Source organism: Podarcis liolepis (genome assembly GCF_965112155.1).
Source record: "Podarcis liolepis genome assembly, chromosome: 6".
Classification (NCBI taxonomy): domain Eukaryota; kingdom Metazoa; phylum Chordata; class Lepidosauria; order Squamata; family Lacertidae; genus Podarcis; species Podarcis liolepis.
The window spans coordinates 24268628-24293976 of record NC_139559.1 but is presented as its reverse complement, the minus strand read 5'-3'; the positions used below and the strand labels follow the sequence as shown (position 1 = coordinate 24293976).

General features: G+C 44.3%; 1 protein-coding gene across 3 annotated transcripts in view; it reads left to right on the top strand.

The window, feature by feature from the left end:
• PLCG1 (phospholipase C gamma 1) overlaps positions 1–25349 on the top strand; it is a 108023-nt gene that overhangs the window by 16853 nt on the left and 65821 nt on the right. For all 3 annotated transcript variants that reach the window (XM_083507917.1, XM_083507916.1, XM_083507915.1), the window contains exons 2-3: positions 23278–23430; positions 24842–24935. In XM_083507917.1, coding sequence (XP_083364043.1) covers positions 23278–23430; positions 24842–24935 — 247 coding nt within the window. The remainder of the gene's footprint in view (positions 1–23277; positions 23431–24841; positions 24936–25349) is intronic.

The following is a 25349-nucleotide window of genomic DNA, read 5'->3' as shown; positions in this document are numbered from 1 at the left end:
CTTAAGAGAGAATATTATGAAAATGATATACAGGTGGTACATGACCCCAGTCAAGCTTGCAAAAATCTATCATTTGCCTGATAACAAATGTTGGAAATGTAAAGAAACGGAAGGTACATTCTTTCACCTTTGGTGGACGTGCCCAAAGATTAAGGCTTTCTGGGAAATGATATATAATGAACTGAAAAAGGTATTTAAATATACCTTCCTGAAGAAACCTCCAAGAAACCTGAAGAGGCCTTTCTCCTGGGCATTGTCGGCCAATTGGTGCCAAAGAAGGACAGAACTTTTTTTATGTATGCTACAACAGCAGCAAGAATACTCATTGCAAAGTATTGGAAGACGCAAGATTTGCCCACTCTGGAAGAATGGCAGATGAAGGTGATCGACAACATGGAATTGGCAGAAATGACTGGCAGAATCCGAGACCAGGGAGAAGAGATGGTGAAAGAAGACTGGAAGAAATTTAAAGACTATTTACAGAAATATTGTAAAATTAATGAATGCTAGAAAGATGTTGGATAGAAACTAAGGGGTTTCCAGCTGTAATGCTTTAGGAGAGACGAAAAAAAAAAGGTTTACAAATGGGTAAAAGCTTAATGGTAAGGATTTGCTGAACTAACAAATTGAAGTGGAATACAAAGAAGGGAGGTATGAGGAGGTCTAGGGAAATAAGTGTAAGGAAGATATGTTATGGAAAATTATTTGTTTTTTAACTGTTTTTTTGCTGTATTTTGTATTTTTTTTTTCATTTTCATTGTTATATTTTAAAAAAACTTTAATAAATATTTTTTTAAAAAAAAAATTGTTCCCGGGGTCTGTGCACACTCCAAAAAATCTGTATCCAGAGGCGCTGTATCCTGTGCATGCGTGCGACATGCAGAGCGCTTCTGCGCATGTGCGAGCGGCGAAACCTGGAAAAATACTTCTGGGTTTGCTGCTTTCGCAACCCGAAGTTTACATTACTCGAGAGTGACGTAACCCGAGGGTCTACTGTAGATTCTTCTGGGAAACCTATAGGCAGGGTGTTAAGGCAAAATTTGACTCTCACAGTTGCCTCCTATCAAGTGGTATTCAAGGGCACTCTGGTCTCTGAACACAGAAGTTCCATTTGGCCACATCATGACTAGTAACTATTGGTAGTCCAATCCGTCATGAATTTATCTTAAACCTCCATTTTAAAATACGTAAAGCTAGCAGCTGTCATCACATCTCGTGGCTGTAGACTCTCTAAATTAATTGTGTATTGTATGAAAGCTTCCACTTGTCTATGCTGAGTCTCCTGTAAATAGAGGGAGATTGCTGAAAACTGAAGTGAAATCTCTTTGTGGTGGGGCAGGAACAGTAAGACTCATCTACGGTTGCTCATCGTTTATTGTTAGTTCTTTTAAACTGACCACAGTATCACAGCAGCTAAAAGGTGTCAAGTGAAATAAACACGCAAAGAGAGAATAATGTATATGTATAGGCAAAACTAAGCACAGATAAAAAAATCCACTGTTTTTAAAGGGGTGAGATTCAAGTCTGAACTCTCCCATTTAAATCAGTCTGAACTCTCCCATTTAAATCAGTGGGACTCAACAGTTCTTAATGCTGGATGGACCTTCGCTTTTGTATGTGCACATAAAGGTAAAGAGACCCCTGACCATTAATTCCAGTCGTGGCCGACTCTGGGGTTGCGGCGCTCATCTCGCTTTACTGGCCGAGGGAGCCGGCGTACAGCTTCTGGGTCATGTGGCCAGCATGACTAAGCCGCTTCTGGTGAACTAGAGCAGTGCACGGAAACACTGTTTACCTTCCCACCAGAGTGGTACCTATTTATCTACTTGCACTTTGAGGTGCTTTCGAACTGCTAGGTTGGTAGGAGCTTGGACCGAGCAACGGGGGCTCACCCCGTCGCGGGGATACGAACCGCCGACCTTCTGATCAGCAAGCCCTAGGCTTTGTGGTTTTAAGCCACAGCGCCACCCGTATCCCAGCCCACCCGTGTCCCATAGTATGTGCACATACTTCTGCATTAATGCAATCTTTGTCAAATGTATCAAATCTTCCCAATAGCTTTTTAAACTTGTATAGAAGGACCAAATGAATTGTTAGGCAGTGCGTTGCATTGCAGCTTGGGAGGGGAAACGTACTGTACTTGGTAGCAAAGGTATTTCTCTCCACCTAAAGGAGCTCCTTGTGAACTGAAAGCTGGTCCAGGAAAAAGCAATCATCTTGGCTTCATGGCATGCAACTCTCTGCTGTTTATGCGCACAATGGATGTGATTATTTGTTAAATGCTCAACTTTATTTCCTTTTTTTCAAAAAGAAAACACCAGCAGCTTCTTCTTAAATCACAAATTTACTCATTCAAAGTAGATATAACAATTGGACATATTTTAAAATTTAGGCACTAGGATCCAAGGCAGAAGATGTAGAAAAAAAAGCTCTGTGCTTATGGGGGACGGGGCGGTCCTTTGGGCTTTTTCCTAGCAATCTGAATGTAGATGTATGGCCTTTCCATCTTTGCATTACTAATTTAGTTTAGATGCAGATACCTATCCACATTACCAGTATATTGTGCCACACAATTTCCTTGCCAGTATGAGAGTGCACAGTTTATGCCTGTGATATATCCAGACTTTAGTTTGAGCCAAGACGCTGTTTGTGGTTCAAACAGCAGCACTGCTTTTTAAAGAACAGCTTTTGATCCTTCATTTTCTCATCCCCCATTGCTGCCCACCCCCAACTGCAGCTCTTTAACGTCTTGGATGCCGAGGGGGAAGAGCTATGTCAGTTTCTCATTATCAATTGATCTTTGTCCTCTGAGACACCTTTCTCATATTTGGTTAGTGTTGCATCCGGCTCAGAGAATTATACCAGGTTACACTGTTAAGAAGATTTGCTGGTGTGAGAGAGTTTGTGGGGGCAGATGCAGCTTCTCTCCTCCCTTTCCTACTCTGAATTTTTCTTCTAGCATTTGGGGTTGAGGAAGAGGAGAATGGCTCAAGGTGTGGTCATTGCATAAAAGGAAAGTCAGATTTGGGTTGCAAAAAAAAAATATTTAGCCCGAGTCCTGTTCTGACAGATGGTGGTTATTTTGTTACTGTTACAGTGGTGCCTCGCAAGACGAAAAGAATCCGTTCTGTGATTCTCTTCGTCTAGCGTTTTTTTCGACTTGCGAAGCAAGCCCATTGACGGATTAGCGGATTAGCGGCTTTTAGCAGCTTATCTGCTGATCGGATCAGATGATAAGCTGCTTAGCGGCTTAGAAAAAGGGGGGGAAGGAAAAAACCCCGCAGGAACTTGCAAGGCATTGTCGTCTTGCGAAGCAAGCCCATAGGAAATTCGTTTTGCGAAGCACCTCCAAAACGGAAAACCCTTTCGCAGTGGCGTAGCATGGGTTGTCAGCACCCAGTGCAAGGCAAGTAATTTGCGCCCCCTAACCCCCAGATGTTGCGCCCGGTGCGGCCGGCCCCCCTGCACCACCCACACTACGCCACTGCCCTTTCGTCTAGCGGGTTTTCCGTCTTGCGAGGCATTCGTCTTGCGGGGCACCACTGTATTTTGTTTCATTGTGTTGTTTTGTTGTGGTAGTAGGTGGCAAGTGGCTAAAATGTCTTGGCTAAATAGGCCACAACAGAGACAACTGGAGAGGAACTTATTTCCCACTCCCTGAATTTATCCAGCTCTGTCTTGGACCTGGTGAGGTTGTTTGCTACCATAAGCATTTCAGTGGTAGTATGTTGCTGCATGCATCTCTTGGGAAATAGTATTTTGTGTATTCTGCTCCTTTGATGTTAAATGCACAATTAAACAACTGGTTGCATGGTGTGCATCAACCCACCTACAGTTGTAGGTTATTTTCTCAAGAATGCATCCTATTTCAAAAATCTAAATACAAAACAAAACCGATCACACTAGGGGAGATGGCTCACTTTGTCTGCAAACAGATTTCTTGGTCAGAAAATAAACAAGATGCATATTTTCAATCAATTAGATTTTCTCAGCTGGTCTACACGGTTCCAGTTTGAAGCTGATATTTAAAATAAGAAGTAGAATAGATAACAGCGTAATTAGCAGACAGCAATTCAAGCTTATTGACGTGGCTCTGAAATTGATGGGAGAAGCAGGGAGCATTATGAGCCCATATATCTTGCTTAGCTGCTCTTTGAATAAAATAATCTGGCTCCCAAAGCAGCAGTTCAGATAGGATGACATACTAGGGTGATCGCATGAGACTTCCTTTCAGCAAATTATTCTGCCGGCATGGCAAGCTTTGAACGGAAATGATTTTTCAGAAACAACAAATGGTATGCTCAGCTTATTAGCGGCCTTTTTTTCCTTCAATGCCCCACAATGTATTTTGTGTGATTTCTGGTGGTGCAAAATACATTTATATTTTAAGGGCCTGATAGATTACCGTGCATCCAAATCCTAAATTATGTCACTAGAAAAAACAACAACACCTGATGTATGACCATCATAAACAGATAAAACATCAAAAATTATAGTGGTTTTTTAAATGTTATTGGATTGTAGAAGCGAAATTCCATTCTTTGTTGGCATCAGAATCAATGCAAGTACAGCCATACCTCTTGTTGTGTTAGGTTCGTGTTGCGTCTTTTCAGCTTGCGAATGCAGCAAACCCAGAAGTATATACTTCCGCGTTTTGCTGCATGCGCAGAAATGTTCTGCGTGCTTCGTACATGTGCAGAAGCGCTCTATTGCGCTTGTGCAGAAGCACCGCTCTAGTTGCAGACTTTTGGGGTGCAAACGGCACCCTAGAATGAATCATGTTTGCAACTAGAGATCCCATTGTACAAGGAGAAAGCACCAGCAGTGCTGGTGCAGTTTTGGGTCAGACTCACTTTGTGGCCACTTCTGCACCACCTTACACCAGATGCCCCTGACTGCTGTACATGCTTCTCACTTCCATCCAGAATATACTACAAGATCTGTTATATATAGCCAAGCCCTGTGATACAGTTTCATCTGTTGTCATCTACAGCTCCCAGCTAAAAATATTCCACTGTATCATGAATGATTTGGGCAATCCCATTCACAGGACTTGGGCTGTAGGTATATTGTTGCTTATGACAGGCCTCTTATAAAAGAATTATTCTCCAGCAGCAACATGCTACATGAGAGAGATCCAAAAACAGGGACCAAAGCTTGCCACAAACCCAGACACCAGCTCTGTACCTGTATCTGCTCAAGCAACACTCTTTCAGGGGCCTAATATTGTCAGTCATCACATCAAGGGTTTCTCTACCTGTTCGTCTTACAACATGATATATGCAACAGCTCCCCAACGGTCCCTGCCTTCTTGACATACAGTGGTACCTCGAGTTACATACGCTTCAGGTTACAGACTCTGCTAACTCAGAAATATTACCTCGGGTTAAGAACTTTGCTTCAGGATGAGAACAGAAATTGTGCTCTGGCGGCACAGCGGCAGCAGGAGGCCCCATTAGCTAAAATGGTGCTTCAGGTTAAGAACAGTTTCAGGTTAAGAACGGACCTCCGGAATGAACTAAGTACTTAACCCAAGGTACCACTGTAATTGGCCAGAACAGGCCATTCTCTGTGCAAAAATAATGAACCAACAAAAATCTCACTTCAAAAAAAGGCAGCGTTCAGAAACCTGTGGGGAAGGGGTCAAATCACCCAAGAGACTCTGCTGTTGATTTGAAAGTGGCCATTTTTCAGTAAGGAAACTTCCAAGGGGAATTCCAGTTTACCAGGAAGCGTAATTCTGTCACTTTGGGCCTGTATAAAGACCATGGCTTTCTATCACCACAACACGTGTTAATTAACATACCAAATCAATGATTACTGTGTGTTCATGACCACACCTAGTGGGGATGCTGGACTCTGAGCCAGAGCTAGAGCAGGGGAATTCTGGAGACTCAAGGAGAACCTTGTTCACAGAGGCTTCTGACAACCTAACAGAAACTCGTGTGGCAATTCTGGACTTTCTGCTGTGACTGCTGCCACTTGAGGTCCAGGGGGTGAAGGGGAAGAATCAGGGATCAAGGCAGGGCTTGGGATATTATCAGAGGAGTTATTGGGGTAGGTTGGAAGAGGGAAGAAATCAATAAGAGGGGGCATTTCAGGCTGCATTGGGGTTATGGTTGGTTCCCCCAGATCCTTAGTCATAATAGGGGTCCAAAGCAGTCTCCCTGGGGAATGAGGAAAGGTTATTTGTGACTATTTCCAATGGAATTGGTTCAATTGTGCTTTTTGCATTTTTTCCCATTTGGAAACATTCCCCCCCCATTACTCTGCATATACAGTGGTACCTTGGTTTACGAACCGTTCTGAAAGTCTGTTCTTAAAATGAAACCTTTTCTTTTCTTTTTTTCCAAGCGTGGGACTGCTTTATTTTTCCATGTCATTTTTAAATATGCAAGAGGAGCAAGTGTGGAAGGTTTGAAAAAATTAAACAAGGTTGCCCCCTTCTAGCTAAGGGCCTTCTACCAATGGGTCTATTCCCTCCGCAACTCCTTACATGCTGCAACTTGTCTTTAATTCATCCTAGGACTTGAAATAGCACTCAGTTTTGTCTTTTTTGAAGAAAAGCCTTGTTGGTGGTGGCTCACCACATTGCTCTCTGTACTCCAGAGAGCTGTGCATGGTCAGCCAGATGGTGGAAGACAATTCGGCTTAACCTCCATCACCACACTACAGCTCGTGGGCGGAATGTCAGAACACATTGATTACGGATCCTCACTGGGCAGCTGTCCCGGGGAAGGAAGTCTTTAAGTTGTTATAAGACTAAGACCAGGTTTTGCTGCAGCAGCCTAACATGGCTAGTCCTCTTATCCTTCCATTGATTTGTTCACTCACTAAAAAAAACCTTATTCGGATCAGGATAGTGGCATTGGGAAGGGGAGGGTTAACCCTTTTATGCTTTCCTGCTTCCAAGTTGCTATAAGTTCTCTGCACCCACAGAAACAATAGAAATAACTGCATTGTGCCTGCATTGATAGTTACGGTAGTTAGTTAATTGCTGTGGGGCTCATGCCAGCTTTGTGGAGTGATTTAGACCTGGAGAACGGTGTAGGTCAATATAACACCCTCTCTACATTTGCCCCCTTGAAGCTGCTTTTAAATGCAAGGATCTGCCATGGTTCATATTCAGAGGGTTGCATATGAAAGAGCGAAAAACAAACTTGTGGGAACTGGAGAGCCCAAATGGCACTGGGTTTTTGGAAACGTTGACATTATGTTGCATTGCGTGTTTGAATTTCCAAGATGGCTGTTGATACCCAAGACTCACGTCATGATACATCCTCATTGTTGGAGTGAGATGGGGAAAGGGCCACTTTCAGGAAGTGGCAGAGCTAGTATAGATAGCAAATGGTTCTTTTTGGAGTGGGTGGGAAGCAACCATACAAAAGTACTGCAGGCAAATATTACTGGATGGACTTAAACATTTATTTATTTTTTGCCTTGGCTTCTGCAGTCTAATTGGAGGGCATGTATGTACCAGCTATTTTTATATAGGATCTGTGTCCTAATGTACCTTAAATAGTGTGCATATTCTTGCTTGTCATGCTACATCCTGTCCTGGTTATTGCTCCACTTTTGGGTTTGAGTGTGTGTGTGTAAGTAAAAGTACATGATGAAGAATTGCAACTGAAGAGTTTTGGTACCCAGATGGTCTAATCCAGGCAGTCTTTTAATTCATGCTGAGGAAGAAATTGGCTGCTTTCTGCTGACTGGAATCGCAAAATCATTTACATAGCATCCTTTATCAGCTTGTGGCTCATTCCACTGGCCTGGAGAGTATTTGGCCGACAGCTGGGTGGGGTTTGTGGTTCTGTGGTAATTCTCATGACTGAGGCCAGATTAGTCACTAGCAGATGATAAAGGGCTTCGATACATCCCTACAGGAATGGGGAGTGTTACTGGTATTATTATTATTATTAAAGTCAGTTAAAGCCAGGACAATTCTATTCCTCCTGAATCTTCAAACAGTATTCTATCAACTCTCACCCAAGGTTTGTTGTGTAAAAAGTATTTGAAACAAGGAAGAAAAAGAGAACTGTTCATAAGCATCACAACTGAAGGGCAGATTCTTGTCATGACTGGGCTTAGATGCTACCCAAAATTGCTAAGCAAAAACAGCAAAAAATATCTTGCCATTTTAAGACTAGCAAATTAATTGGTGCATCAGCTTCTGTGGGTCTGAGCTCAGTTCCTCAGTTGCATGAGATGGTAAACCTCAGTAGGCAAAATACTAGGGGATTTAAATTATTTTTACAGAATGAGGTAGAAAATGCAGGCCACAGAGCACAAATGAAGGTGAGATATTATAAAAGGAGTAAAAGATAAAAGAAGTCAGTGTGACTACTCTCAATTGAATTGGCAAAGAAAACTGAATAGTGTACATAAACCTCTAAAAAGAAAGACATGTTCTGTTGTGGGCTAGCCACCCCCAGTTTCTATTGGATCCAAGACTGATTGTGTCAAACTTTCAAATGAAATCCAGCTCTTCATCTTAATTGCTGAAGTTTCCCTTTGAAATATTTCTGTTGAAAATATGGAAGTTTTCAGGACTTTACCAAATGGCCAGGGAAATGCTTCCCTATTGATTATAAGGTAATCGTTTTTAATATTGGGAAACTTTGTCAAGATCATCATCTTGACTGAAACAAAACCGAAGCACCAGCCATAGTTAAGTTAGGAGTAATTGAAGAAAACATTCTAAAAGAAGCCAACTCTAATAATTTGCAGAGACAAAGCCTGTTCAGTACCATATTACTGAATGTAACTGTGATATTTTTGGGGGTAGTGCTAAGGAGATTATCCCCAGAGTTGGATGTTGGCTAGGCACAACAGCCCCTGCTGCAATGAGCAACTGGGTGACTGCTTATTCCCTTAAAAGCAGGATTTGTGTAAATCTCATTGCCGCACTAATTGGCAATAACAAAAGGAATGTTTAAGGCAGAAATTGGGGGGAGGAATGGATGAGAGAAGTGAAAAGTTAAGACTTTGGCTTGGTAATTACCTACTGAAATTCCCATTATACCATGATGCCTCTGAAGCCATGAATGTGGACTCCAAAGTGTAAATTGAAAGTAGGGGTAGGGAGAAATTCGACGCACTCTACATTTAAAGGCGAGCTTTACTAAATTCTCATTTTTGAAACAATATGTGAGCTGAAACACATCTATCCTTCAAAATTCCCAGTGATCTGCATTTCACAGTGAAGTTTTCCTGCCAAGTCATGTGCTAAAAAAAAAATCATATGCTATGGTAAAGCATACATATATTAGTGAAAATAACATACAAAAATGCATTCTATTAGGGTAAATGTGGATATTAGGCAGACCATAAAAATATACATAGTAAGAAATTCACACACAGTGTTGCCAATTTTCATGAGGTTCATTTATTTTATATTTTACAGGCAACTCCCAATTTGCGTGGGGGTTACGTTCCAAGGCACTGTGCATTTAAGTGAAATCACATATATTTGAAACACCATTTAAAAAGCCTGCAAATACCCTGTTCTGCCCTGCCCTGCCCCCTTTTGTTACATTTTTGAGACATTTTTGGGTTGCTTCTGGGTTCAGTGTGATGCGTGCATGCGTGGTCACACGCATATCAGACACACCTAAAAGTCACTGCCTACAGTTGAGAGAGCTGATGTAGAAATATGGATAATTTAAGATGGAAAATGGGAGAGAAACCGAAAATGAATATTCACCCATTCCTTCCTGAGAGAATAATACGGATGTATAATATTGCAGCGTGGCCTTCACTGTGCACCCATCTCTTGGTTCTACATATCTAGACCTCTGCAGTGGGTCCATCTGTTGCCTGTCGAGGCCGATGTACATCCCGCTTCGTCTGTGGACCACAGGAACAAATTACCACCCCCGGGCTACTGCGTTCTCCTTCGTGCCAGCCATCTTGCTCCAGCTGCTCAAGTCTCATTCCACCCAACTATGATTGCATTGACAAGGGAGAATGAATGTTTATGTAACCAAACCCCAGTGCGTGGGATTGGTAACCTCTGGCCCTGGCTAAAGTAATCATTGTTTGCTGGAACAAGAGCAGCGCTGTACTCGAGACAAGTGGGTGTGCTGTAAAGCCTGGAGACTGAAGAGGAGTTCCACTCTGGAAGGGCTTCCTGTTTACCTTCAGGAGGGTGGCTGGTGTTGGCCGAGGTGTTCAGTGTTTATTTGTGACTTGCATGACGCTACGCAGGTTGGGAATAGTCGGGAAGGCTTGCATTTGTTTTGTCGCAATCTTAAATTTGTGGATCCAGTGTGCTAGACCTGGACAGAAGGAAAGGGTTGCAGCGCAAGGAGTATTAAGTAGAATCCAGCACAGAAGCTCATGCAACAATTGGAAGGGAGAATTTAGGTGAAATTAGGGCAGAGTTCTTAAAAAAAAAACGTTTATTTTTTTGCTTATTCAGAAGTAGCTTCCTTCAGTATTTTGTACACACACACCCTCTTCATGTACAGGACGAACGTTCTCATTTCTCCCCCCACTTCCTCAGCAAATCCTGAATTTCCACCTCCTGTGCTTCCTAGAGTGGTTGAGAGATGAGTTGAAATGGTGGCCCTCCCAGGAGTCCTGGTGGCATTTTATTTTCCCATTTCAAGAAGCATTGCCCTTACTCTTAATTGGCTTCATAGCATAGCATTGTTATGAAGGGCAAGCGTAATACTTTCCTGCTGGGAAGAAAACCTTGCCAGCTGCCTGCCACCAGGACTCTCGGGAGCAACACCAGAACCAAGGAGGTGGGGGTAGTGATGGTGAAAAAAAAAAAGGTGAACTGGTGCAGTTTTGGTAAATCTTTCACTTCACCCCAGATGTCCCCAGTTTCTCACTCAGATTGATTTGAGCGAGGGATTTTGTCTCGTTCCCTAAGGCACCCCAGAAAGAGGTCAACAGTAACTGCTCTGTTCTGGTAAAGTCCAGGTAGTTACTGACAATATGAGCTTTATTTTCTTTCCCATCCTTTAAAAGTACAGTTTTCCTGCTTTGGGGGTTTGTGTGTGGTGAATGCGTGGGCTGCTTTGCCTTCTATTAGAGAAAATATTCCTCCCAACTGAGCACAGATTTCCGTTTTCCCTCCTGTGACGCCTCTCTTCCCCACCGCTGCCCGGCACAATTCATCCTCCTACAGGTTACCCTCTGCACAGCCCAAGAACTGAACAAAGAATTTCCTGACAGCTTTGTAAAAGCAAAAACAAAACGCAGGGCAAGCCCCAAACCAAGATCGTTCAAGCAAGCAGATTAAAACAATCTGCATAAATCCTACAAACAATAATTTGTGTGTCTTGGCTGCAAGGGTTCTTTAACTGGATTACAACCCTTATGGGTATGTTACCTGTGCCACTGTAATATGCACTAGGAATACATGTCCCGATACCCCAGGCTAGTAAAACTGATAATTTTATATGTTGCTGTTCTCTAGCACTTATCATGTTGTCATTCTATGGGTATATCAGGAAGCTGAGGTGTTTCTTCCATGTTGGGGCTGCTTGAACCTTCACTTAGAAGGCGTAAATGTGGGTATTCTTCTGAGAAAGGCAGTTGCATCTCATTTTGGATGTTATTCGAGGTTCTGCTTTTAATGCAGGAAATTTGACTGTTTGGGATAATAGAATCATAGAGTTGGAAGGGACCCCAAGTGTCATCCAGGAATCTCGGCTAAAGCATCCCTGACAGGTGGCCCTCATGACCGCTTACAACCTAGAGATGTTTGTTTTTGTGTGAGGAATAAACTAGCTGTGATTCCTCACCTGGTTCTTTCCACTGCCTTTCTTACCTTCCTAACAGAATCATAGTCGAATCATAGAATTGTTGAGTTGGAAGGGACCACGAGGGAAACTGTTGCCCGACATGGGGCTTAAACCCATGACCCTGAGGTTAAATGCCTCATGCTCTACCAGTTGAGCTATCCCAGGGAGCAGCCTTCCATCCCACCTGTGCAATGAGGAGTGATGGTGGAAGAAAGAACAAGATGATATGGTTGGGAGAAGCTGGGGTTGGCTGATACCTTAGGAACCTGTCTTATATTGAGTCAGACCAATGACCCATTATGTAGCCTAGTATTTTAGCCACTAACTGTAGCAATTCTTCATGGTTTCAGATGGAATGCTCTCCCAACCCTACCTGGTGCAAAGTAGATGCTCCACCATTGAGCTAGGACCCTTTCTCTAAAGGGGTCTCTCACCTGACCTGTGTATTTTGAAAGTGACAGATTATTCTCTGGGTTGCAAGCTGGCAGCCCGAGGAACCTGGTTGTTCTTGGCCAGGGGTCAGCAAACTTTTTCAGCAGGGGGCCGGTCCACTGTCCCTCAAACCTTGTGGGGGGCCGGACTATATTTTTTTTGGGGGGGGGGAAATGAACAAATTCCTATGCCCCACAAATAACCCTGAGATGCATTTTAAATAAAAGGACACATTCTACTCAGGTAAAATCATGCTGATTCCTGGACCGTCCGCGGGCCGGATTTAGAAGGTGTTTGGGCCGGATCTGGCCCCCGGCCCTTAGTTTGCCTGCCCATGTTCTTGGCTGAGAAAATTAATGGTCCTGAGGGCTTTTTTTTTCTTTGAGGATGAGCAAACTTTCCAGGCACGTGGAGTTGAGCGGTAAAAACCACCTGGTGTACCAGAGGGGGAGTAGCTGATCTGATTCTGTAGTGGCTTCCGCAGAGCCATTCTTCGCTTCTTTGTTTGACACGCAGACGTGCCTTTCCTGCTGGTAAATGAAGGGGGTGGGAAGGAAGCTTGAACCACAAGGGTGGCAGTGAAGGGGTGCACTCTGCACTTACTGAGGCAAGGTGCAAGGGAAGTGGCTTCTATTTCTGCTGAACATTTGTGCCCGATCTTGTGCCATTCAAATACCAAAAGGCTAATCTAAGAACTGGGTGGGACAGGTGACAAGAGAAGGGGATACCCTGTGTCAATAATGTTGTGCTGTTTGTTAGGGGTAGGGAACCTATTTTTGCTGAGGGCCTCACTTAGTCACGTGCATTAATTTAAATGGCTCTATTCTAAGTAAAACTTAGTTGACTGCTACTCCATTTTGTTTTTTCTTATGCCACCTTTTTCTTTGAGACAGTCTGCCTGCCCTCAGTCTTATTTTTCTCTGTCTTTCTAACTTCTCTATCTGAGCTAGTTTATCACTGAAACACATTATAGTTGTCTACACAGATGTGGAAGACTGGGAAGAAAATAGCACTCTGGTGGCTGTGTGTGTGTGTTTGTGTATACGTCTTTTTCAATGTCCTGATGTTCCAAAACAGAAAAGGACGTACAATTGCATCCATTGTCCCTGTATAAGACTTAAAATTTAATGTAAAGATGTAATGCTTAAAATAATATGGTTGTCCATGCCTCTCAGGCAATTCCCCATCTCGCAGACTTTTGGAATTGGAAGTTGCAGTCCTCAGACTCTGATTCTAATTAAATGAGAATTTCAAAAATGCATTAGTAATCATGGAGTAGTGATGGTCCCTAGAATGGCTTGTTTTATATATTGACGCTTAGTGTTGAGTTTTATGTGTTCCATGAGACTCTGTGCATATAGCCTGTTGAAAAAGTATTACATATTGCAGGGGAATGAGGAGTGGGTGGTGTGGAACAAAGGGGAGGGGGGCTGGATTCAGACCCCATCACCTGCTTTTGAACAGCCAGTTGGCAGGATTTCAGCTTTGTTTAAAGGTTGGATCAGAAAGGGGAGTCATATGCTGGAAGTTTTCTGGCACTACTTCTATCACCCAGCCATCTCCAATTCCTTAGAGATCAGTGCAGCCACTTCATCAATCCCTTATGGTGTGCCTGGCATTCCACCAAAGCTCTCAGAGGGAACTGGCCAGCTTTGGTTTGCTTGAATTGGGCCACGGGAGCTTGAGTTCAGCTGAGTGTCTGGATATCATTGGCCTCTGTAACCTTACTGCAGCCTGCCCAGCTCCCTTTCAGAGTTTTTGGAAGTAAAACACATTGGTTTTACCCAAAGGACTTGAGGAAATGGTTCAGTGTGCCCGTTTTCCCAGCAGCTTCCTAAATCCCTATTGCATTTTTCATCTAAAGCTGTAGCTGAGGACATGAGGGGCAGGAAGACTGACTCCTGCAATTTGTGATGGCAGTTTTCGACTCACTCCAGGGATCAGAGGATGTGTGGATTTATGGGGAGGGGGCTTCATTTTGCTTTTCTCAGTATTTGAATGAAAAAAAAGTCATGGTAAGGTTAAGTCTATCGGACACCCTATCCATCTTGTTAAGGGCTCCACGCACCTGCTGAAAGTCATAAGGACATATGGGCTCAGAGCTGGCAGTAACCCTCGTGTGGCTAGCATAGGAGTGTCAGCCCAACAGCAAATTTCAGATTTAATCCAGCTCAAATGTATATTAATATGTACCCATCAAAGCACAATACATTGTTTTATTCATTTTTTTTACAAGTTCCACTTCCTTCCACATTCTGATATTTGTAGTTCTAAATCTTGTTTGCTATACTTTTGTGTGCATTGGGAAGCAAAACATTCCTTTTGGTGCTGGGCCTAACAGGTTGGACTCATTGTGTTATTGAAAAGGAAGGCGCAGAATAAACTTAAGTCTTGTGTTAAATTAATCACAATGGCAAGTTCTTTAAAGATATGTCAACACCCTGGATAAGTTAATATATCAAAATTGACATATTTATTTTCTTATATTTATACCCTGCCTTCCTTCCATTATAGAATCCAAGGAAGTGATTGTTGTTGTTGTTGTTGTTATTATTATTATTATTATTATTATTATTATTATTATTATTATTATTATTATTCTCCTTTATGAATCACTTCTCATGAATTGTCCTGAAGCCACAATATAAATTTGGCTCCCAGGAAGTCTACCATCCAGATCTGGACCTGCTTAGCTTCAGAAAGATGGTAGCCTCATCTCACTTCTTCCCTTCTCCATCTCTTCTTTAGGCTTGACTGTAGAGTTAGCTCATGGGTAAACATACCTGCCTGGTGTCTTTGCCAAAGCTGTTTCTACTTCTAAAGGCACATTCAAAAGTAAAACAAACACGAGCAAACAATGCCTGACCGGTTGAAATATGCTTATATGATAGGTTGTGGATGAAAAAACCACAGTTTTGTATTTTTTCAGTAGGGGTTCCATTACACCTGGGTGTCTGCAAAAGGGTTTTTACTCTGTTCTGCTTGGAAATGTCTTGTGCCTGGAAAACTGTGAGTCACATATGTCATTAATTGATTCCACTGAGGGTTTTCACAGTCATTTTCCAGGAAGGATATTGACCTGACTCTGTGTGTTTGTTTTGTTAAACAAGATCCCGTGAACCTCTGTTAGTAGTGAGAGGGCAGCATAAATGGTCTCTCCTCTACTTGATCTTTTTTTTTACACCTATGTGAGCTTCAGTAATCATCTTTGTTGTCACCAGATGCTGTTGTCCTCACCAGTCTTTGAATTCTGCTGTTCCCTTCCATTATTCCTTCCCCCCCACACCCCAATTATTTTTCTTTTTCCTCCCCTCAAGTCGTTTGCAGGCCTGAGAAGCAAAAGTGCATGCTTATTATACCTAATACTAGATTTTAGAATACATAGCCTTGGAAACACAGCTGGATAAATGCAGAACAGTAAATGTTTCCTACATACCGTAGTTACAACACTGTGTGTGCATACGCGTCTAGGGGAATGTATCCCTTTGAGCCTATAAGAAACAGGTGTATTTCTGTTTCGTGAGACTTTATGAAGCAGAACTAGGACCAGCTTATGGCCTCATTCCAGGTGGTGGAGAGGCTGCGGATCTCTGAAAGTTTGGAAAGACTGAGGGGAAATGGAATTGCTCTGTGAGAAGGGAAAGATGGTTAGCTTGTTCCACAGCAAAGCAGGACACTGTTTCATAAGCTTCCTGTTCCTGTCTCCTTCCTGCCTCTGCCTCTTCTTCTGCATTACCATTAAACCTTCCCTATGCTTTCCCCTCTGTCTGGTCTGAGGAAACATAGCACAGTCAGCTTGGGGTGGGTGCACATTACATTTTACCACACATGGCAAGCGAGTGAGGTAAAACGTGAGCATGTGACATAGGCTGTGCACACACAGCAGTTTAAAGTGGATTCAGTACACAGTGGCACCTCAGGTTACATACGCTTCAGGTTACAGACTCCGCTAACCCGGAAGTAGTACCTCGGGTTAAGAACTTTACCTCAGGATGAGAACAGAAATCACGCGCCGGCGGCATGGCGGCAGTGGGAGGCCCCATTAGCTAAAGTTAAGGTTAAGAATGGTTTCAGCTTAAGAACGGACCTCCGGAACGAATTAAGTTCGTAACCAGAGCTACCTCTGTACGTCCTATATGTGCATATTTTTTGTTTGTTCACATGATGTCCTCACCCAAGTGGCAGCCTGCTCTCTTTCTCTCTCCCCCCCCCCATTTAATTTGGATTTTTTTGCGTACAATGCAGTGGGGGAGGGGGAGGAGATCCAATATGAAATTGCATGTTACCCAATGGTAGACATCCAAAAGTGCATTGTGTATGGGGGTTGTTGTTGATGTTTTACAGATATGTGGTGACATTTTGCAGGATGCCATCTATCATGACACCCCCTGCCTCCATTGGTGAGGTGTTCCTCAGGCTGCTGGTGAGACTTCATGAAACAGAAACAGGAATAGGATGCAACACATAGGACTTTTTAAAAAAAATATATTTATTGAAAGTTTTTAAGATATAACAGAAAAAAGAAAAATAGACATACAAAATAAAAAAAAAATTAAAAACACACCTTAATTTTCAATAACATAACTTCCATACACTTATTTCCTCGGACCTCCTCATACCTCCCTTCTTTGTATTCCAGTTCGATTTGTTAGTTCAGCAAATCCTTACCATTAAACTTTTACCCATTTGTGAAACCTTTTTTCTCTCTTCATATCTCTTAAAGCATTACAGCTGGAAACCGCTTAGTTTCTATCCAACATCCTTCTAACATTCATTAATTTTACAATGTTTCTGTAAATAGTCTTTAAATTTCTTCCAGTCTTCTTTCACCGACTCTTCTCCCTGGTCTCGGATTCTGCCAGTCATTTCTGCCAATTCCATGTAGTCAATCACCTTCATCTGCCATTCTTCCAGGGTGGGTAAATCTTGTGTCTGCAACACATAGGACTTTAAAAGGGGCGGTGGGAAATAACGCACTATTTTGTGCAAGTCTGCTATATCTGAAAACTTTTATCTCAAAAATAAAACTGGCTACATGCCCAACTAAACAAAAATCTGCACACATGTCCAAAACTTGAAACCTCAAGTTTCTGAAACTCAAGATGGGTGGTCTAACCGTGGTCCCAGGCATGACACACACTTTTTAAAACCCACTGTTTTGTGCAGATGTATATAAGATAGCCACACACACAGGTAAAGAAATGCCTGCATGCAAGCCCATGATGGACCTCAGATTTCTGGAAATCAGGGAGGATGAGGAATGCAAATTATGGGGAAGGAACAAGAACACACACTGTGGATACTGCCCATGGCTGAGGATGGGGAACTAATTGAAAGTGCATATGTAGGGACAAACATTTCCAAAAGCACACATGGAAAAATTGGATCTGTGTGCCCAGCCATAGAGTAAATAGGATCATTGGTACTAGATCACAGTGACTAGGAAAATTAATTGTTGGGAAGATATCAAGCTCGAGTTTTAGAATATATAAGTATTCGCCAATGAAGGCAGGGTTGCATATGCAGTATAGTTCAAACAAAATGAGGTGTAGCACAGAGAATCAGTCTAGGTCCCAAACATGATACAGAAGAAAGGAAGCCAGGCAAGGCCAGACAACACAGCAAGGCAGGGAAACTAGAATCAGGGACGAAGTGCCAAAGAAGGAGGAGCCAGAGACCTGTGTTCCTGCCAGCAACAAAAAGGTGTTTAATGGCCTATCACAACAGCTGAGAAGCTCAAGGGGAAGGTCTTAAATACTCTGGCCTCCTAAACTGCAGCCTAACCACAGCTGCTGGCAGTGAAGGAGCATCAGGGCTGACTCATGAATAGACTCCTTACTCATGAGTAGGGGCGGGCGATATATCAATACTTTGTCTCTTCTCGGTATGAACCACGATAAAGGTTTCATATTTTTTCAGCCTTGCAAACCCGGCAGGCAGGAAGCAGCACTTTACTACAAAGTAAAGCCTTTACTTCAGAGTAAGTAGCCATTTTCTGCCTGCCCATCTGCAAGGCATAAGCCCCTGCCTGCCCGGTAGGCTGCAGAGTAAAGGGCTTTACTTTGCAGTAAAAGCTGCTTTCTGCCTGCACAATCCCAAGGTGTGAGCCCCATGCCTCTTGCTAGAGACAGAGTCCGCATAAAAATAAGCTTCCCTGCCAAAGCAGGGAGATTCAGATCAGCAAAAGATAAGATCCACATGGCTTTTCTCTTGCTTCTGTTATGCAGGTTTAAGGCACACACCTTGCCTCTTGCTAGGCAGAGTAGAGACCCAGCACAATATCAGGTTGATATCAGGCTAAGCATGATATGTCTACAATTTAAGAAGGATATTAACAAGCTGGAGGGCAACCAAGATAATCAAGGCTCTGGAAACCCAGCCTTATGAGGAATGGTTGAAGGAGCTGGGTGTGTTTAGCCTGGAAAAGAGGAGATTGAGAGGAGATAGGGTAGCACCTTCAAATATCTGATGGGTGTCACATGGAAGATGGAGGTAGCATGTTTTCTCCTGCTCTGGAGGGAGAAGGACCTAAATGAATGGCTTCAAGTGATGAGAAAGGACTCCCTTGGTAGGTGGTATACTCATTCCTTGGAGGTTTTTAAGCAGAGGTTGAATGGCCATCTGTAACTTAGTTTTCAGTTGGCAAGTGGCACCTAGATGGTCTACCTGACTTTTTAACACTGAACTACACCAGTTCCCAATTTGTTACAGGACCAAGTTCAAGGTGTTGCTATGGGTATATAAAGCCCTTAACAGAACAGTAATATATTCTCCCGAAATATTTAATGGTATAGTTAAGCATGCTATCACTGAGTAAATTTTCATTTAATTATACACATCAAATTTAGATTTTTTAATTCCCCCCCAATATTTTCCCCAGATTATTATAAGCTCCAGCCTTATTTCAGACATCGTGATATATTGAGATATCACAATGTTTAGCTGGCGGATATATTGTGCTATTGTAAACCAGATATTGCCCAGCCCTCATGAGAAGACTGATGACTCAGGTCCTTTAAACGCATACCGTGCTGTTGCTCTTTGGCCTGGACCAAAGCTCTCAAGGACCACTCCAGCTTTCCTCCAAGAGTTCCAGGACTTTATCATCAGGCACCAACCTGCAAAGCCCCTCAAGGCAATCCTTGGGCTCAGGGGGCCCTGCCTGCTCCTCAAGGTCCTCGAGTTTGGGGATTCAGGGCTAGGGATGACAAAATGGGTGTGTGGAGAGTCACCGCAACAGATGCTAGGAGACAGTTGCTAGGTAGCAGAAGGCACTAAGGAAAAGGATGGTTGGAAAAGGAGAAAGGGGTGTGGGAAAAGCTGGTTGAATAAGGAAGGTTTTTCTCTCTCTGAAGTGGGCGTCCAACCAGTTCTATGGCCAGTAGATGGGTTTTGAAACCTGCCTGATGATTACCATGGGACAGAGCAGCTGTGAGGGACAGGAGAGAGTGGGAGGCCTGTTGTATAGAAGCCTCCAGGGCAGTTTGTGGTTTCAGTTTTCTGTCATCCAGCTCTATCTGAGACACTCTGTGTGCGAAAATCCCTGGAAGCAAGGACTGAAAAGATGGCGGAGAAAATGTTCCTATGAGAAAGAAGGAAGGAGGGAAGGGAATTTACAGTTGTTGGATTTTTAACAACCGATAAAAGCTGCTTAATTTATCCTGATGTTTGACTGGATCGTGTGTGTGTGTGTGTGTGTGTGTGTGTGTGTGTGTGTATCTTTGCATAAAGCATATAACAAAGCAAAGTGGGTGAGTGCAGCTGTTTTGCCCAGTTTGTACAAGATCCCCACCTTAGATCCGCATTTAGGCAAGCCTGTGGTCTCATTGGTTATAAATGTATACTTTTCAAGAGCAGCAAATGGAACCCTTTTGCAAGGGCTGGAACAAAACATGGAGAGTGGTGCATTAACTTCAGTTACTTGCCTTACAATGTTGGCATCCGTCTGTCTCAGGAGACAGTGGAGGAGTGTGCCTTTGGGGTTTTACCTACAACCAGTGGGGGGGGGCAGTATTTGCCAGCTTCTTCCTCTGTCGTCTCAAATGGGAAAAAACACGAATTAGGTGTCACTGCATATACCTTGGCTCTGGCTCCACCTAGTCCCCATCTCCCTGTCTGTCTCCCTATCAGCCCCCCCCCCCCGCCACCACTGCTCCCAGGCCACGCCCTTTACTGCTCAATTTCATTTGCCTGTCTGGAATGCGCCTTGAACAGTGATCATGCCTCTTGAACAGTGATCATGCCTCTTGCTTATCTTTGTGGAGAATGGAGAGATGTGCATGGCGGGTGGGAATGTAGAAACATCTGACTTGTGGGTACAAAGGTAAGAGCCACATCCATCGCCCCACCCACTTTTTTCTTGTTTTTTTTTGCACCCGGTATTCCCAGGTGGTCTCCCATCCAAGTAATAACCAGGCCTGACCCTGCTTAGCTTCCGAGATCAGACGAGATTGGGTGTGTTCAGGGTAGTATGGCCGTATGCCCCACCCACTTTTGCATATGACTTCACCCGCCACTGGCATGCAGCTTGCTTTTGCAGTCCAAAGAAAAACATCCATTCACATTTGCTCCCACGGAGCCTCTAAGAAGGGGGTTGGCAACCACAAGCAGCCCATGGGGGTCATTTAACCGGCCCACGAGCCGCCCCTGAACCAAGCTGCCTGCTTGGCGAGTCCCTGCGTGCTGCACTAAACTGGCGCAGCACAGCATGGGAACTTGCTTCTGCGGTGCTGGAAATTGCGTCGACACAGACGTTGGAAATCGTGGGTGTGTACGCGCACTCCAGCCCATGGAAGGATCTCCGCTGGAGTGAACCGGCCCAGGCGAGGTTAAACCTTTCCAACCCCTACTGTCTGCTTGACTGCATTTTCCCTTTGTGGAAAGACATTACAGTGGTACCTCGGGTTACATACATTTCAGGTTACATACGCTTCAGGTTACACACTCCGCTAACCCAGAAATAGTGCTTCAGGTTAAGAATTTTGCTTCAGGATAAGAACAGAAATCGGGGCCCAGCAGCACGGCAGCAGCAGGAGGCCCCACTAGCTAAAGAACAGTTTCAGGTTAAGAACGGACCTCCGGAACGAATTAAGTACTTAACCTGAGGTACCACTGTATTTGCTACCAGGTTGTGATGCGTCACAGTGGCCTCTAGTGGTCCCAGGTGGACCCACAGAGCAATCTAGAATTGCTTAGAATGCAGGAAGGGCTTGAAGTGACCAGTGTGAAACTGGCAAGGTGTTTTGCTTTAATAAATTCCACGAATTTATTCCATAAAATAATAAAAAAACTACGTCTTTAAGCCGGAGAAGGCTTTTGAAGATATACAAGCAGATGTTAGCCTGTGCCTGCACCTTGAATGGCCAGGTGCAAAAGGGGCAGGATGATTGTTGCTTTAATAAGTGGATTTTGGCAGGTATGCTTTTGTCACGCAAGCTACACCTGCTGAAATTCTCTGTCTTAAACCCTGTCCTCCTTTGCAACTAGCCACCCTATCCATACAACAGGTTGTCTTGGTTTGCGACTGTTTTGGCTACGGTGCCTCCTTTCTCTATCTCTTACGTGACTGTGACTTTATTATTGCAGACGGAGAAACAGGTGATGCCAGGAACTCACTGTGGTGTGGGCATAGTGGTTGGATCATCATCCGATGGGCCCCCACCATGCTAAGTGCCTCGCCCCATCAGTAAGTGGCAGTGGCACTCATTGTTGAGAAGCCGGGTGTGCCACCCTGCTGTCACTTGCCCCACCAACCACTGCCACACATAACGTAGTGATGGCCAAAAACTTGGATAGTTTAAAAAAGGGATTAGACAAATTCAGGGAGGATATCAATGGCTATTAGCCATAGTGGCTTTGTTTTTCTTCTACTGTTAGAGGCGGTATGCCTCTGAGTACCAGTTGCTGGGAATCAAAACTGGGGAGAGTGCTGCTTGTGGGCTTCCTGTAGGCAGTATGAGAACAGGATGCTGAACTAAGTAGACCAAAGGTTTTCAAGCTTTTAGAGTCCCTTGGGAGTCCTCTGGGCAGCAGTTGTTGCCGTCAGGGCCGTCTTACCCATAGGCGCTAGGGGTCCGGGGCACCCGGGTGCCGAGCTCTCAGGGGCCCCAGGCCAAGAGTCCAGGGCTGAGATTTGGAGTCCGGGGACTGAAGAGAGCCAGGCCAGCCGACAGCCACTGCTGAGTGGAGCAGAGCCCCTCGGAGCGCCGCAGGCTTTTCTGCTGTGGGTGCTGAGGCAGCCGGCCGGCTCCGGCCTCCTGCGCGCCTGGGATTGGTGGGCCTGCCCAGTGCACGTACGCTGCTTACATGAGGCACCTGGCTTTGCTCAGTTGCCGCCGCCGCCGCGTGCTTGACTGTTGTGGGCTCTGCTTGCTCACTGGCTGCCCACCCCAGGGCTCCCAGTCCCGGCCTTGCTCTGCTGCCACCATCACTTTGGGTTCCTCTGTTGCCACTGAGGCGACAATAGAGGCCCGCCCAGAGCGCGCCTCGGGCTGGTTTGTTGCACTGGGCTCCTCTGCAGAAAAAAAAAAAAGTTGACAATTCTGGGCAACCTGGGGGGGGGGGCACCAGGACAGCCCTGGTTGCCATCCCCGGTCCCTCTGTACCCCAAAGAGAGGTGCCTCCCAGAGGCACTGTTCACCCGTGGAGCTTATAGCCAGGGCTGCTGCAATAAACAGCTGTGCAAGCCTTTGGGAGGCAGAGACGTGAGAGGGCATCAGAGGAAGGAAGGAAGGAAGGAAGGAAGGAAGGAAGGAAGGAAGGAAGGAAGGAAAGAAAGAGGGACAGAGGTCAGTGTAGCCAGGGGCACCCCTGACCATTCAAGGCACCCCAGGGTGCCACGGCACACTGGTTGACAACCACTGAGGTAGACTGTTGGCGTGATACAATTGGGCTGTTCTTATGTTCTTAATGACAGAGGTCTAGACTATCATTGCAATCCAGGATGAAGCCATATTGAGAGATTGCATATTAGCTAACACAGTACATGATACTGTACTGTGCATGATACTACACCACAGGCGCCTTCTTAAAGCACCCTAATCTTGCCTCATTATAATTTATCCCTTTCCCTTCTTTTCTTCTCTTACAGTTGATATTCGTGAAATCCAAGAGATTCGTCTGGGAAGAAACTCTCGAGACTTTGACCGGTATCAGGAGGATCCCTCTTTCCGGCCAGATCCATCTCACTGTTTTGTCATCCTTTATGGCATGGAATTCAGACTGAAAACACTCAGCCTGCAAGGTGGGATCTCTTTTCTACTTTCCTATTTTTAGTGGGTAAATATAGGTTCAGATGATACACGACGATTGTCCTGCTCCTCCCACAGCCTTCTAAGCACCACTCCCACAACCCACTCTTCCTTCAGGAGAGCCTGGCTTCTAGCAGAAGAGAGGGAGCAAGGGGTGGCGCTGATACCGAGAGGATGGAAGAAGGTTCTCGGGTGCTGGTAGCAGCTGCCATAATAGATGGCTATTATAGGGAGCATGAGGCTTCTGAGCAAATGGATGCTTGTTCACATCTTATCTTGTGAATCTACTCTGTGGCCAGCCCTGTTGTTGCTTTGTGTCTATTAACTGTCATACTTATTGGAGAGTGAGGCTCATGCTGTTTAATGCATAGCAAGTATCAAAATGGATAACGTTTGGTTTACTTAAGTTACAATACGCATTTTGGGGAGCCTATGTGAGCTTGCAAGATCGACCATTGATTTGTGAGATGTTTTGTTTTTGTTTAATGTTATTTCATCATCATCATCATTATCTGCTATTTCTAAAATGTTTCAAAGATGTACTGGGGCTTTGAGAAAATTCAAATGTCTTAATCATCTGGTTTTTAATATATTTAAATCGGGGATAGGGAATCTCTAGCCTTTCTTATGTTATCCCTTCAGCTGCAGCCAGTATGTCCCCTCTGTACTATGGGGATATAATTTAAGAGTGTATGATATGAAGGATGTCTCCATGACAAACTTTCTCCCAATTTAGAAAAACCCCTTCACCTCACTGCCCAGACCTTGTGGTGTAGTGGTTAGGAGCGATAGACTCGTAATCTGGGGAACTGGGTTCGCGTCTCTGCTCCTCCACATGCAGCTGCTGGGTGACCTTGGACCAGTCACACTTCTCTGAAGTCTCTCAGCTTCACTCACCTCACAGAGTGTTTGTTGTGGGGGAGGAAGGGAAAGGAGAATGTTAGCCGCTTTGAGACTCATTAAAGGGAGTGAAAGGCGGGGTATCAAATCCAAACTACTCTTCTCCTTCTCCTTCTCCTTCTCCTTCTCCTTCTCCTTCTCCTTCTCCTTCTCCTTCTCCTTCTCCTTCTCCTTCTCCTTCTCCTTCTCCTTCTCCTTCTTCTTCTTCTTCTTCCAGGGTACTGGCGACCAGAAAAGTAGCTATTTATAGGTCTGCCGTTGAGTATTAAAAATAAATTCTTGATTTGTTTAGAAAGGGTAGCTGCTTTCAGTCACAAACATTTGAAACACAGGGAATATTCTTGAGGTTTATGAATGAAAGCAGAGAGCCATTAAACCTCAAGCTCGATGGGATTAGCTTCCTCCTGCTGGAGGCCAGCTGCTCGGGGACTTCCTTCTTGGAAACAGGGGTCAGTGCCTGTATCTCATATCTTTACAAGACCGGCTTGTTCTTTATTTTCACAGCCACATCCGAAGAAGAAGTCAGCATGTGGATCAAAGGGTTGAACTGGCTTGTGGCGGATACCCTAAAGGCTGCTACTCCGCTGCAGATTGAAAGGTAAATCAAAAAATTGGGAGCGGGAAGACACAGGCAGGTGGCTCTCACTTGATCCCCCTCATCGCCAACATATTTGAGACTGTGCATGCCAAAAAGAAAATCTGCACTGCCTTTTCATAATAAATTTATGTACAGTTCCATAATTTACAGCTTCCGGGAGTGAAAGATCCTGGAGTTGTCTTGATTGATTGATTCTGAAGCCACCATACAGCTGAGAGAATTAAGAATGTGTCTTCATGTCTTCCTTGGTCTGTGCCCCATGACAGTTTCTCAATCAACCATGACAGCTTCTCAATCAACAAATGCACTCCTGAATCTTTCACTCCCAGAAGCACAATAATGCTCAATAATGTAGCTCAGATGCTCAGCCAGCTCTCTGTTGTTGCGCTTAGCTAAGCTGGACACCCCCGTCAG